We start from the raw sequence: 16441 nt of genomic DNA on the forward strand, positions 1-16441 counted from the left end.
GGTTAATATATATAAAACTTTTTTTAATTTTTTTGAAAAACAATTTATTATTTACATTTTGCTATATACTTAGTTCGTATAGTGTTTCATTGTAATCAAAAAAAATTTTTTAGTATATAGTAAAAGCTTCAGTTTAAACTGTTTACTTTTAACAACAAACGTTTCAAAAAAAAATTTTCTCTAAAAAGTAAGAAAAATATAAAGCAAGTTTTTACATTTCATACCTGTATATTATATCAAAACCAGTTAATATTTTTTACTTGGAGAAATTTAAAACTTAATAACTATAGTAAAAACAATTCAAACTTTTAAAAATAAAAAAATACTAGGTTTTTTATCATTTTCAAAGTTAAAACCAATCTGAACACTATTCATAAAACCTAAAAAATTCAACTAATACATAATTTTCTAAAAAACAGCGTATATATATATATTGCACAAAAGTTAAGTCAACATTTCAACAACTGCTTCTAGGAAGGATCGTGCAGAACCAATATTTGAAGCGAGCACGTGTCGCAGCCCACGACGACCGAAGCTTCGCAAGAAACTTCAGATTTCGCCAGCAAGTACAAGCCGCCGCACCTGCAGTCGTGGTAAAACGCGCCCTCCTCCTCGTCGAAGCCCAACTCGTCCAGCTCGAGCTCCTCGTTGAACGTCATCGAGGAAATTTCGGCGAGGTGCTGCTGCAGCGAGTCGTCGTACTCCCGCTTGCTTCCCTCGTCGCGCAGCACCTTCCACGCTTCGGTCAGCCGGAGGTACTTTTCGTTGTCGCAGTCGCGGTTCTTGTCGGGGTGGTACTTGATGACGAGTTCCCGGTACTTTTGCTTCACGCTGTCGTAGCTCGAGAACTGCTCGAGATTGAAGAGCTTGTACAAGTCTTTCATGTCATGTAAATATGTGTATAATTCTGTTAATTTTAAAATTAAAAGTTTAAGAGTTTTTCACTATAAAAAAGTTTGATTAACTTTAGCATTGGTATGTTTTTGTCAAACACATTTTTTCAATTTATACTTTTGCTCAAAACAAATAACTAACAAATATTTGCAGTTAAAACTTCAACACTATATCTAAAACAAAATAGTATATTTAATTTAACAAAACATGTCATTTAAGTCAATATTTTTAATTTAAACATTGTTGTCACAACTTATTAGCAAAATTATTCAAGAATCATCAGAATTTACTTTTCTTAAACACTGTTTATGTTAAGGGAATGAGATACTTAGGTTATCTGTCATGCTTTAAAACTATCTGAAAATATCAAAGTTTTTAGTAATTATAGCCAAAAAATGTGACTAGTTTTTTCCTTACGTATGGTATAAATTTTATGGTTTTAATAGCTAAGTTGCTTAAAATCAATTCAAAAATTTAGGTCCTTCCCTCAGCTCAATTTCTTAACTAAAAAATTTTAAGATTATGATCGTGATAAACAATAATCATTAAATATATACTTAAAGAAAGTAATTGTGTATATTTTATTTAGTACACTTACTATAACAGCTCATAGCAATATCAGAAAAGGTATTTATTTCTACTTAACTTATCTAATAAGTATTTATTTTCAACTTATGAATAAGTGTATATTAATAATTTTTTTATCTATTTATTAACTTTAAACTAACAAGCAAGTAATAAAAGCTTTTCTCTTTTAGTGCACACTATGATTAGTGTAAAAAATAAGACAGATTCAAGATTTTTACCAAACTACTTTTTTATATAACTAATGAAAGATTTTTAAAAAATTAAATGCTTTTGTGACAACATTGTTTAACTGTTAGTTTATTTTTTTAAACTTTTAAGAAGTGTTGAAGTCTTATATAAATAAATTAAAGTGTGTGCACTATGTTGTTGGTGAGCAGACATATGAAACTTTAGTATACAATCTTTGTAAGATACATTTAACTGCATAGCAATAATACATTAATAGAAATTAATTTTCACAGGCATGTAAAAAAATAACTTTAATGCATATAAAAAAATTAAAAATAGTACTACAGGTGTCCAGAATTGAGTGATTCTTAAATTTAAAAATTGTCAAGTTTAGTAACTAAAACTTATTACTAAACACTAATAATGACTTAACTCCTTCAACGAGATTAAGAACTGTATTTTAAAATGTTTCAATTTATTAGATTGAGATTTTAATTAAAATGCCAACGTTTTATTTATGAAAGTTTTAAAATTTAACCTACAACAAACTTCAAATGTTGGCAAAATTATCAAAAACCTGGCTTGTGAGTATTCTTCGCAAATCTTAATGCAAACAAAAGTTGAACTAATCAATTAAGAAATTTTAAATTTAACCTAATATAAGCAATGTCTTGTTTTCTATGAACAAAAATAATTTAAATTTTAAGACTCACAACAGTTTACACAGTACAAGTTACAAAAAACCTTAAACTGCAAATCACTAAGCTTCAAGTACTTAAACGTGTGAACAAATTTAAAATACAAACAAAGCTTAAGTAAATTAGTAATCCAGTAATTAGGCTTTATAAATGACAGTTTTCAAACTTTTAATTTATGCATTTGTCAATAACAAATTAATGAAATAAGCCTCGACAAACCAGGTGATTTAAAGAAGTATAGTTAAAATGTTTGTAAAATGAAATTAGTGAAATATATAAATTATTAAGTGGTTTTTAAAACTTTGTTTTTTTTGGTGAAATACATTTTGTACGTGTAACATGAAATTAAATCTATAATAAAAATATTTTCATGCAAAAAAATATCAAACTTGAAGTGCTAAAGTGATAAAATAAAATAAAAACCTAAGATAAATAACTGTGAAGTTTTATTACCATATCTATTTTGTTTGTTTTAATTTATTTGATACTTTTCTTAACATTAAGTTTTAATTTTAAAATAATAAGAATAAAATTTTGTATATCTACTAGTATTGTAGCTTCAATTAAAAACCGTTATATTCAGAGTTATAAATAACAAGTTAATACTTCAAAAACCTATAGATAAAATGAAAGAAAAACACAATAAGAGAAAAAATTAAAATTTGCTTATTAGACTAAAAACATAATCTAGGCGGCCATTTTCTAAAATCAAAACAAACTTGGAACTATTTTATTAATTTAAACTAAATGTATAAATAATTTAAGTTTAGCAATTTAACCTAGTCTTTCAAGGATTCATTGTTTCTGTGATCTATATCAGCAGCTTGGTATTTCCAAATTGTTGAAATGTTACTAGCTCCTAGACCAGTTGGTGTGTTAGACCTTTGAATGAACTCGAAAAACATTGTTTTTTCACTAAATACTGGTTTAGTAAACAGTTGTAAAATATACCATTCCGTGTCTTCAATTACCTTCAACTGATTTTCCAAGCTCAGGCTGTACATAGTATCATTACTTTTTAAAACTTTACACTGTTCACTTAGTTTTGGGCTATGGTATTCAAGTAAAACATTGCCCTTTTTCAACTCATCTACTTTGATCCCTAATTTTTTGACAGCTGCGGAACCAATAAGGTCTTCATAGTACCGTAACGGGTATTTTACACAATCTATTTGACTGGAATTAACAGCAGTTGCAGTTTTAAACAAATCATTGCATCCAAAAGCTAGATGCTGCACCCCAGGACCACCATGGTTAGTTATGAAATTGTCCACATTTGTAGGATTACTTTTATCATTTTTCAGAGACTCAGCAAACACTATCCTTGTTAAACTTTCACTGCATTGTTTACCAGTAAAAGTTGTTTCTTCTAGCATTGAAGGACAAACTACTTCCTTGAGGCGAAGACCATTCTGCTTTTGCTCTACTACAAATCCATCAATTTTATGATCATCCTGATTTATCAAAGCCCTTCTAAATCCAAAACAATGGGCATACCAGTTATATACAGATTCTGTTTGATTGAAGTTCAAACATACTGCAATATGATCAATGTGTGATATTAAATCTGCAGAATTACTTCGATTTTCTTCACAAACCTTAAAACCAGGTAAAAACTTACCATTGTAGTTTGAAAGTTCTACTAGAGTGTGGTATATGTTACCAATAGGTGATTTTATAACAGCCCATTTTACTACTCCATTGTCATCAGACATGTTAAAAACTTTAGCATCCTGACTAAAATTCTTTTGTGAATTCACACTTTTAACAATTTTTTCAATATTGTTACATTCAAGACATACATCAAAAGCAGTATCTGCAGGATAATTATTTATATCACTGTACAAAGAGGAATAAGGGTGAAAACTCAAGTTGTTTTTGTTTTGAACAAGAAACTTAACTAGCCCATGCTCATATACTGGAATTTCTTGATCATTTTCATGCTTAGTTGCTATTAGCTTAAATTTGAGGTTATTAACTAACATTGAAGAAAAATTTGAAACATCACTAACAGCAAACTTAATGTGATGGACTTTTAATTTAAAAGCTGATATTTCTTTGACATAATTTTCCATTTGATATATTCTTAATTATTTTAATTTCTAAATAAACACCTTAGTTTCAACTCTTAGTATTTAATTTAAGGTCATATCAAAATATTATGTTGACTAGTTTTATATATCCTTATAGTAAGTAAAATATAAATATGTAATTTATTGACATAATGTTGAGAAAATTAGTTTTAAATAAACATTACAAGGTTTAGTGTATTTTTCAAGTTTCTAAAGACATATCAAAACTATCAATATTTCTAAAATTAATTTTCATTTAGTATATGAAAGTTAACCATTGAGTTGAACTTATTTACAATTTGTGAGTTGCTGTATTGTTTAATAGATTAAAAACAATGTTTGGCATACAAGAAACAAACACAGAATTAAAAAGGCTTATAAAATGCAGATTTAAAAAACTAAATGATATTTATAATAACTGCTCTTTTTATTATCATTGAAAGTTAATTTTTAATTAAATGAACTATTCAATTTAAATTTTTAGTATTTAGTTACAAATCGAGAATGGTTTTGTGGAAATATCCAGAACTGTTCAAGTTAATTCTAAATTTGAAATTAAAAAAAATATATACTTACAAACAGAACTAATAGCAACATGGAAATCCTTAAATGGAATCTGTAAAATATATGAGTACAAATATTTAAAGTTGTTCCTTAACAAATATATAACAGTGGTTTTTACTTGAGCTAGAATTTAGTTATTTTCTAGTTAAGCTTATTTAAATACTATTAGTTATTTTAAATTAACAGAATCCAATCTGTATTTCCAAATTAACTACTTTTCAGCACAATTTGATGAGAGTAAATCACTTTTTAGAACTTAATCTCATTTAGTACATTTTAATAAGTTACAAGTTGCTTTTTACAACTTTTTAATATTTATGGTTTATGCACAAAATTAAGTAATTTTAGACTGAAATGCCACAACTAACAGTGATAAATTTTTAATATTGTTAGTTGGCGTCCAATTGGACTTAAAGCAGATAAAACAAGTTTTTTGTATATGTATATTTTTCAATTACAAATAAATCTATTAAATATGGCCTCTGGAAAATATATAAAAAATTCAGTGGTCTTAATGTGAGTTGTCAGGTAAACCCTATAGTTTGAATTTGAAAAAAAAAAACACACATAAAAAGGTCTGATTATTATAATCATGATGGTGAAAAAAATCAAAATTAAAAATTTGAATAAATAATTGAGTTTTGCTTTAAAAATCAGAATTTGAATTGTCCATTTTTGAATCATTGTGCACCCCAACTGTAATGTTTAAACTGTATAATTCTTAATAAACTTTCACAATTATGACGTATATAATCTACTCAAAACAAGATACCTTAATTTCTATTAGAAATTAATAAAGTTTCAAGCATTTGTTTTAACAAATACTGATTGATTTTGTCTTTAATAACTAAATTTAAATTACAAATAAATTCACATCTTAATTTGATCTTTTAAAAAAATTCTTAATTTTTTTTAATCAAGAATTTTTAAGCATTTGAACTGAGTAAAACTGAGATTCTTAAATTTTTATTAAAAAATTGATTTAGCCTGATGCTCACGAACCCTGTTACAAAGTTTTATAGCATTTGAACTGACAAAAACTAATAATTTACTCAGATATTCAAACTAATTTTTGGGATATGGCCAGTTAAAGTAGGAGAGTACAATAGGTTTCCTATGGGAGGAAACTAATATAGTAAATAAATATAAATTTATCTCCTAATACATTTTTTGGGATATACCTCAGATTTTAAGGAAATGATCCTTACAATGTTTAGAAAAAACTATTGCAAGATTTTTTTATATTTTTATTTGATTTCTTTTTTTAGTAATAAAACTTCTATTTTTTATTTGATCTAGTAAATATGTTTTAAATAAATTGTATCTATAATACATAGTTTATAGTGGTTGTAAGCTCTTTTTTAACTGTGAACACTTCAACTTTCTTATAGGTTTTAAACATTAATTCAGAAATTTCTAATATTGTTTTATTACCTTTTATTAAGACAAACTTTAAAAGAACTTTTTAAGCAGAACTTTTTAAACATGGAAAACATATAAATCTATTTTCTAAATATTTTAACTCTCTTATGCTATACTTACAACAAAAAAATATCATTTTTAATAAAAATGCACTTTTTTTAGAAACACCAGTGTACATAGTTTTACTTGAAGTAAAGAACATAGCTATTTTGAGTTTAATTATATGACAAGAAAATTGTTAAAAAAAATAGCTATTTATTTATTTTTAGTATTAAAATTTTATTACATGTGTAAAAAAATTAAGTGATAATATTTATAGTATAAACCTTGAATTAATTTTTTTTGACTTAAATCTGACTAAATCAACAAATATGTTTACGTATTTGTCTATAATTTTTAACGTATATATTAAAAAAAAACATTATATCTTTATAATTATTTTTTAGTTATGATTGTTCAGTCAAAAATCATCAACAGTAAAACAGAATTAATAATAAACAAAACTGTGCATAATTTATGCATATAAAAAAATTATAAAAATAAATTCTTCAACTGATTTGACAGGTAAAATATATATTCCATGATACTGATTTCAGCATTCTTTGTTCAAGTTCTGGTCAAAAAATATGATAATTACCCAATGATAGTTTTAAATAAAAGTAAAATAGAATACTAACTAGTTTAGTAAGACAAGGGAATAGTCAGGTAAATAACTTTTATTTTTACATAAATAATTAAGCTACTAGTTACTTTTAATTAAAGATTAACTTAACCTTTGAGATTTGAACTTTTAAAGCTCCCTATGAAAGATGTTAACAAGCAAGGAAAAAAAATACAATCTCACTAAAAATTTATCTCCTACAATTTTACAGCAATTGTTTTAGAATTTTACCTATCTAATCTTTATCAAAATTATATAAACCACTGGTTATTTTTTTATAAAAAACTGATAAAAACTATGATCATTTTTTTTTTTTCAAAAATTTGTTTTATACAAATTTTTTTAATATTGCAAGTATAAATTATCAGAATATTTGAGTTCTCTAGCTCATAAAAACAATTGTTTGACTGGAAGTTTCAAAAAAGTTTAATACAAAAAATTGCAGTCTTAAGGTTTGTATTGGGAACTTTTCAAAAAAGAACTATACCCAGGGTTGCCACTTTTTTGTCAAAAAAAACTTTCCTGAGTGACCTTAAACTGTCCTGAGTCAACTAGTTTTTTTTTCAAATTTTTAAAATAACATTAACAAAACATTTATCAAATAAATCTCATTCAAAATTTAGACATAAATTCTAGTATCCTGAAAGTTTATAAAAAAAAACAGAACTATCTTGAGTCAGCAGGAGTTTTAAAAAATCAAATAAATAACATCATAAGTTATCCTGAACTGTCTTGAGTCATCCTTAATTGATTTTAAAAATTTCAAAATATCCTAGTTAACCAGAGTATACCAAGTATGTGGCAACCCTGTATATCACAAAAATAAATATTATATAAAAACAGACTTATAGTTCATTGTTTAATTTTTAATTCAGAGTCTATTTTAATTTTAGAACCTTTTTATTTTTAAATCTGCCACGCTTGTAAACACAATATAGCTAAAGTAAAAGTTTTCACTTTTAGCACTAGTTGCTGTTTTTGGAAATAAAAAAGTTAGTAAGACTACTAACTATTCTGAGTCAGTCTGATCCTGTGTTAAGTTTGAAAATTGTTAGTTAAATATTCAAGTTGTAGCTGTAATGTTGAAAAATTTTTTTAAATGATAATTAACTAGAAGAAAATATATGACTAACAGACATAGTTAATGTTTTTAGTTACCTTTCCATAAAACTAGCACAAAAATAGCTAAGGTTTTATAAAAAAATCAAATAGCTAGAGTCAGTGTGAGTTTTTCTCAATCCATATTCAATTAGATTTTAAATCAGGGTTGCAAAATTATTTTGGCAAACTTTCTCCCAAGTTTTCAAAATTTCTTCAAGGTTTTTAAAACTGCACGTTTTAAGGTCCATTTTTAGTTTAGAACTAAGTTTGAGGTACAAAACTGTGTTAAATAGTATAAAAACATTGAAAAGATACTGTGAAGCTACTTGAAATGTGTTTTTGATAAAAAAAATTTTTGATGATGACAAATTTTTTTTATCTATACAGTAGATTTTTTGTGTCAAATCAAATTTTTACTACTTCACATGTAAATTTATTGCAACATTAAATTTGTAAGCTATGACAGATACTATAAATAGAACTATAGTTTAAGACCCCAAATGATGACTTCATAATCTCTTTTCTAAAATAAAACTAATGAATACTTATTTAGTTAAGGTATAGTTAAGGGCATAGGGGGGTAAACACCCTTTTTTGGTTTTTGATCTTATTTTATATAGTTTTTACCAAGCTACAAGATGCTTTTAACAGATTTTAAAAATTCAAAATATTTTTTGAGATATAGCCGGTCAAAGTCGGAGCCAACAATAGGTTCCTTATGGGAGGCGCAAACTAAAACGGCAAAAATAGACTATTTTACTAAAAATCTATCTTCTCCTACGTTTTTTGAGATAACTACCTCAAACTTTCAGGAAATGTTCCTTGATATATTCAGAAAATTCTGTCGGAAAGAATTTCGAAAAAAATAAAAAATAAAACAGTTTTTTTTTGTTTTTTTGTTATAAAATTTTTATTTTTTAATTTTTTTAAATTCTGTTCCGACAGAATTTTCTAAATACTGCAAGGAACATTTCCTGAAATTTTGAGGTAGTTATCTCAAAAAACGTAGGAGAAGATAGATTTTTAGTGATTTCTAGTTATTTGCCGTTTTAGTTTGCGCCTCCCATAAGGATCCTATTGTTGCCTCCGACTTTGACCGGCTATATCTCAAAAAATATTTGCATTTTTAAAATCTGTAAAAAGCATCTTGTAGCTTAGTAAAAACTATATAAAATAAGATCAAAAACCAAAAAAGGGTGGTTACCCCCCCCCCCTATGCCCTTAATAGTTAGTACAAGAAGCAGCTAATTAACTGTATATTTTTAAGATTTCAAAACTGAATACAAAACAGTTTAAAACATATTTATCTTTTATCTTACAACTCATGGTTTTTAAATTCTAGAAATTTCAATAAGCAGGTCTGACTGAAAACTACGAATAATAAAATAAGTAAACTACAAACTAAATTTGTTAATGTTTTTGTTTTCTTCAAGGGGTAGAAAAGTTTAACATTAATATTTTTTCAACTGATATTCATTGCATTTATCAATTTTGAATCTTTAAAACTTTATTATTTTATTTTTCCTTTTTAGAATTTCTTCCAGGTTTTCTAAAGTAAAAGCTTTGGGTCTATTTTAGTATACTACTAAATTAAGGTAAAAAATGGTCTTAATTAGTATAACATCATCCATATGAAATATTTTATGTGCCAAATTTATTTTCTTACTTTAAATGTAAAAATTGTTATAACTTCTAGGTTTTGTAGTGATATTTGTTCAAAATTCCAGATTTTTCAAAATTTTTCAAATTCCAAGTTTTTCAGACTTTTTGGTAAAGTGTCAAGTTCCAGGTTATACCAGGATTCAAGGCTTTTTAGCAACTCTTGTTAAGGAAAAAGTAGAACTGACTTGATTAATAACAGAGTTGCTTCATTTGAAGCAAACAAGCCTGGTTGATCAAAAGATAGGTTAAATCTATGAGAAAATTGATTTTAAAGTGCTATGAGCTAAAATATGCAAAATGTTAGTATTTTAATTGAGCTAGAATATTGAAAAATGTAGTTTCTACTGACTAATTTTATGACATATAAGTGTTTAACTTTTTTTATTTTTTGATCTTAATTTAAAGAGTTTTAACTAAGCTTAAAGATGCTTTTTACAGTTATATTTTACTTATAAGACATAGCTCGGCAAGGTCAGAGAGTACAATAGCTTCCAAATAAGAGGAGAAACCTAAAACAAATAAAAATCACGAGAAATTAATCTATCTCCAAGGCTTTTTGAGGTAAAAACCTTAAATTTTCAGGAAATGTTCCTCACAATATTAGAAAAAAATTAGTTTTAAGCTTTATGATAAACAAAACTACAAACAAAACTTTTGCTCGTAATAAAGTTATTTTAGAACAATTTAGAACAGATTTTTAATTTTTTTGACTGGTTTTATTAAAATTTTTTCTTAATAATAAAACAACAAATAAATAAAAAATACACAAATTTTAGGTAATAATAACTATGAACACCTTATACATGTTAACTTTATGGTTTTATCAAATCAGATTCTCACCAATTAATTAGCTTTATTTTATTATCTTTTATCTTACTTTTTTATTAGAAATTGATGGTGTCAGTGACCATGCATTGCTATAATAACATTATAATTTATTCTAAAAAATTGTCATTTTGATAATTTTTTGAAAACAATTACTGGATAATTAAAATTTATTTAAAAATTAAAAGATAAACTAATTGAGCACACATTTTTTATTTAATACAATTGTTTTCAGATTGATCCTTTTTTTAGTCTTTAATTTGGTGCTGGTTCAATCTTACAACTTATAATTTTTAAAGATACTAACTTAAGATAATGACTAAAAATTTTAGCAACTAACTAGATCAGGGTTATCACTTTTAGTGGAAAAAAAGTAGCCGAGTAAATTAAAAAGTTTCAAAATTTTTTGCACTTTGGCAAATTTATCTTCAAGCCAGTTTGCATTGTGCACATTAGTATGCACATAAACATATTGAACTTTAAAAATTGTTTATATAAATGCAAAATCAGTTGTGATTTATTTCAAAGTCATTTAAAATACATATACAAAATTTATAGATAGATTATATGTTAAAACATCTACTGTGCCCAAAATTTTTGTTATGATTTACTGTACAATTTTTTCAATGTTTAGAACCACTGTTTTCTGATTATATATGTTATTTACTGTTAAATGTATAGAAGCAATACAGTGCTTTGACACTTTATGTTCACTAAAGGATATGGAAACAAAAAAGTTATATTCAATTAGAGCTAGATGAAAAGTGGAAAATTTTACTTAGTTATTTTAATATTCACTGTGAAATTAACAAAATTGAATTAGTTTAACATGTAAAAAAACATTTATATAAATATTTTATTACATATTATTTAAGTATATAAATTTTTAAGAATGAATAATTTAAACTCATTTTAATTATTACAGTGTGTAGCAATCCTGTAAAATGTCTCTTTAATTAGTTTAAGCAATACTTTTATCTATTTTTTTAGAACTTTTAAATCTGTTACACAACACTGTATACTTGAACAACTTTTTGCAATTCATTACTAGTTTAATTGAAGTGATTTTTTTTTTAACAAACTAGTTTAATTAAATTAAACATTAAGGTACTTAGTAAAGTACAATTCAGGATTTTCTTTAGATGACTTTAACTGACCAACTATAACTAAATGAAGATAAATTTATTGCTTAATTAAGTTATTTAATTTTTTATTACATCAAGTTTTCAATCAATTTTTTTCAACATATTTATTTTCCAAAATTCAATTGTTATTTAAAATTTAGTAAACAAGAACATGCAAACAAAACATTTGATCACATGTTATAAACATACAGGTTAGTGAGTTCTTACAACTGTGTCTTCATCACTTATAAGTATCCCATAAACTTTTAAAGTCTTCATAACTTTGTAAACAATATCACCTAAGCTAAGTAATATTACAGTTAGTTAAGTAAAAATTTATGCAGGCTAAAATGTTAACAATGCACCATTTTGTCTATGGAAACAGTATTAATCAATAGTTAAGCTATTAAGACCATTAATTATCTTAAATCTGTGATATACAGAGTTTGATAAACGTTTTATAAAAGCAAAACATGCCTTGTTCACAAAGGTTTGCTAGAAACAGCGAATTCTGAACACTGAAAATTCTTTTTAAGCACTCTTTAAGCATTTATCTTCGTTTAATAAAACTTTTATGGTCAAGTATCTTTTTCATTGATAATAAATGGATAAGCAATTGCTGCAATTTCTAATGGTAAAAATAATTTACAAGTTCATTTTTGTTTAAACCAGAGTTTCCGAAATTAGTTTTCATAATCGCTCCTTTAGTAGAAACTAAAAAACTATCGCCCCATTGTAAAAGATATCACCCATTTAATTTTCTTGCGGCTTTTCCAGGGGGCAATACTAATTATTGCTTGCAGGTAGCAAAAATTCACACAGGAGCTGGCATTACTGCCCATATTGTTCTGGACAATCCGTGGTGTGCGACTCGATAACCAAAAGGTTTTTTCGTGCACCGGGTCCTAGGACAAAATTTTTTGAGCGTGTTTTTGTCGTTCAATAAATAATATATATATATATATATATACATATTGTAAAAACCTGGTTTAAAAAAAAACACTTCCAAGTGTCCAACTTGTTTTTAATAGTCGAATACCAAAAACTAATAATCAAATCAAAATTCAGATGGTCAGCCAAAATGAAAACTACAACTAATTAGGTATTTACAAAAGTACGAAAATATTTAAGATAAACTCAGTTCTGTTGTTATTTAACTGATTTCTGAAAACAAATTAAAGGTACTTCGGATAAGCTAAAGTTTGACTCCTTTGCTGTTTATTTTATGTTTGAAATATTACTCTTATTTTTCTAAGTTTTGTATGCTTGGGTTAGGTTAATTAGTAATCAGGTTTAGATTTAAAATATTAGAGAGATAAAAATTAAAATGTTAGTAGTGTACTGCTTTGTTGTTGTCTTTGGATTATATTATTTATGGGAAAAGACCCAAACCTTACTATTGCAGCCGACCCCAGATTGAATAGTTTTAAATAGATTTAGAGGCTAAAATTTATAAAAACCAAAAAATTGTCTGGAGTTTATTTTTATTTTATACGTTTTTGTTGCTGCCGCTTGGAAAGTAAACCTAAACGTCAGTCTGATATGCATATTTGCTGAGTCATCTTTTTTTTCTAATTTTTTTTTACCCTTATTCCTTATCTCAAACATTTTAACATTTTAAAAATTAAGCACAAAGGTAAAGTTTTAATAGCTAAAATTAAAAATAGCAACAATGAAAACAAAAAAGCGACTCATGACTCACGACTGGCCTAAAAGTTTGCCGCTTGAAGATTGGTGGAAGGCTCCAAACCAAACATTGTTTTGAAAAACTTCAAAGTTGGACTGATGGATTTTAAAGCTCTATTTGCGAAGTATGAAATTAATAACTAATATCCTCGGCTGATGTTAACGCTAAAGAAAAATACTTCGTTTACAAAACATACAACTTAAATTTTTTTATAATTAAACTGGCTTTTAAGACTATTTATATCACGTTCTCTCGTAAGTTGATATGAACACAGTAAACCTTTTAGCCTCTATTATACCGTTTTGTTTGACGTGTTAGTATATAGTTGTTGTAAACCCTGTTCAGTCTGGTTTACAAGACTTTGATATGCTTTAGGTAATACTTTATTATTTATTTTATTATATATTTTTTCAGAATAGATGTTAAACAAATTGTTACAAAAGCTAATGTTTAGAGACCATTGACTTCTCTCTAAAAAATTTGAGTGTTTTGAATTATGATCGTAAAAACTCCAACAACTTAAACAATTCCGAAGAATTGAAACATTTTTAATGCAGGTTTCAGTTCTTTTTTGAAATTTGTTTTAACTTGTTTTTATAACCTTGCTCAGCTGTAAAAATAAGTGTTCTATATAGTTTTAAATTTTCTAGAAAAGAAAAACAATTATATATTTGCTTAGGAAAATTTCAATAAGCTTTCCAAAAGCTAATATCCGTTTTAAACTGTTTTAAATTTTTAATCAATGATAACTATTTTTATGCTCTACTTTTTAATTTATTTTTGTAGGTGGGTTAATGATTCATACTTATATTAATCAATTAAGTATACTTTTGAATGTGATGTATGATAATTTAGATTATTATGAATCGTTATACATGAAAATAAGCTCTTTAATATTTATAAAATGAAATCAATTTTAAATAATAAATATGTTATTGTATCATACTTACTTCTGAGTTAATATGCTTCATCCAAGTATACAAGGTTATTAGTTTCTAAAAACTAAAATGATTACTTTATTACTTATAAAACAATGTTTTTTAATTGTAGATTATGTTCTTTAAACATAGAACGAAAGACGTGTTTGTTTATGCTAAAAAAATAAAAACGTTTTTTAATATTTTTAAGCTTAATAACTTCTGTGATAAATTCTGCAAGTTTTTTTACTACTTTTAACACATTTAATATTTGGTGTTGTGTTGAAGTTTAAAAAAAAAAATGTTCGTAGAACATAGAGGGTTAAGTTTTTTATTGTTTGTAATAATAACTTAAGTTTTTTTTTACTTTTGTTAGAGCGCTGGTAAAACTAAATATTTACAAACTTTAACTGTTGTGTGTTTGAAATTGTATCAAAACTAGTGAATTATGTTATTATAACTTTTGATCAACAAAAACATCAGCGAAAATCAAAATCTACAGCGCCTTAGTCTGGACTTTCGTAAACCGTGAGATAAGCTCAAGTTAACATAAAGGTTTAATTTCAAATTATCATTATAATGTTAAAACTTTTTTTTAATACTTTCTATCTAAACCAGTCCTTATAAGTTTTTTTTTTCTAGGTAACCATACAAAGCAAAAACTGAGTTTTATGTTTAAACATTAATATATATTTTACTTGATACAAAATGTATCAAGTAAACGTTGTATTGTTTTGTTTTTATTGTTACTATTCAAGACCTACCAAGAAAAAAACAGTAAAAAGATTTTAAGATTCTTTTATTAAGTAGTATTTTTATATTGATTTACAACTATAAGCTTTGTTAGCTACTAGTTTTAAAATGAAATTTCTACCTATTTTATCAACACTCGTTATGGTAAAATTTAATAATTTTAACGTTATCACTTAAAATAAATACAAAAACAAAGTATTTATTCAAAACACAGCTTGTAAAAAAAACATAAATTTGAGATATTTTATAAAAAATATTTTAATTTTCAGAACAAACAAGTGCTAAATAAATAACTATTTTATTTTAGTTTTAGTTTTATGAAGTTATTTCAATTTTTGGGAATATATTTTTTTAAACTACGTGGCCAGTAAGGAATTTTTTTTGACAAGTCCGGCCCGCGAACAAATTTTATAAAATTTATTTGCTAGTTAGTTTAGCCTGACAACTGAAAAGTTTTCTAAACTCTAATCTAAGTCAATTAAAAAACTAAATTTTACTTTCGTTACAATAAATCATTTGTGTGAAAGTTTCAGATAACGCATATTAATTTGCAAAAATATAATAACAAAACTCTAATTTTCGGAATTCAATTCTTTTTTTTAAGTATTTTAAAGTTCCTTTAATTTCCAAAAAATAAAAAATAAAACAAATTTTACCATAAGTATTTACGTAATTAGACAATTTAAAAACAACCTAATTAAGTTCTAGAATCTAGATAATATAAAGGCAAGATATACCTAAACACTGCATTTTCTAAACAACTTTATTAGTTATTTATAAGTCGAGACCAAAGACTCGGACTTTAAAACAATATAAACAGCTTTCAAGGAACTTACAGGCCAGAAACTTTGACTGTAGATCGATGTTAAATAGTTTTCTTGGGAGTGCAAGGTAGCGTACATGAATTTTAGAACAAACACAGTTATAAATTTTTATGATTTATACAAACAGCAAGCCTTTATTCTGTCTTAATATATCTTTTTCATTAAATTCCATCATAAAACCTAAAGCATGTTAAATTTTTTTTAAGTTTTTTTTAGTTTTGAGCTTTGCGATATCTATAAGATGTTCTAACGCTAATAATTTAATTAGTGACTATATCATATAAACCATTATAACTTAAAAAAAAATTAGTATAGTTTAAAGTTTACTTAAATTTAATTTTTACAAACTAAAAGTTTTTTTTTTTTGCTTAATATAATCCAATTAAAAATACTTTTACAATGTTATTTTACTTTTTTGTCATAAAAACAGACGTTTAACGGATAATTTGTTATAACTTGTTTTTATCTTAGTAAGCTAGGT

At 25.5% G+C, this 16441-nt stretch overlaps 2 protein-coding genes across 2 annotated transcripts; both read right to left on the bottom strand.

The window, feature by feature from the left end:
* Positions 1–74: 74 nt before the first annotated feature.
* Positions 75–903, bottom strand: LOC145844687 (dnaJ homolog subfamily C member 24-like). Its single transcript, XM_082952100.1, has one exon. The coding sequence runs from the start codon at positions 882–884 to the stop codon at positions 471–473; it is 414 nt and encodes a 137-aa protein (XP_082808226.1). The 5' UTR covers positions 885–903; the 3' UTR covers positions 75–470.
* A 118-nt stretch (positions 904–1021) lies between these two features.
* On the bottom strand, positions 1022–4446 carry LOC145849774 (4-hydroxyphenylpyruvate dioxygenase-like protein). Its single transcript, XM_082954828.1, has one exon. The coding sequence runs from the start codon at positions 4421–4423 to the stop codon at positions 3128–3130; it is 1296 nt and encodes a 431-aa protein (XP_082810954.1). The 5' UTR covers positions 4424–4446; the 3' UTR covers positions 1022–3127.
* Between the last annotated feature and the right edge of the window lie 11995 nt (positions 4447–16441).

The sequence above is a fragment of the Thalia democratica genome, chromosome 1, assembly GCF_965202585.1.
Source record: "Thalia democratica chromosome 1, ktThaDemo2.hap1.1, whole genome shotgun sequence".
Lineage (NCBI taxonomy): Eukaryota > Metazoa > Chordata > Thaliacea > Salpida > Salpidae > Thalia > Thalia democratica.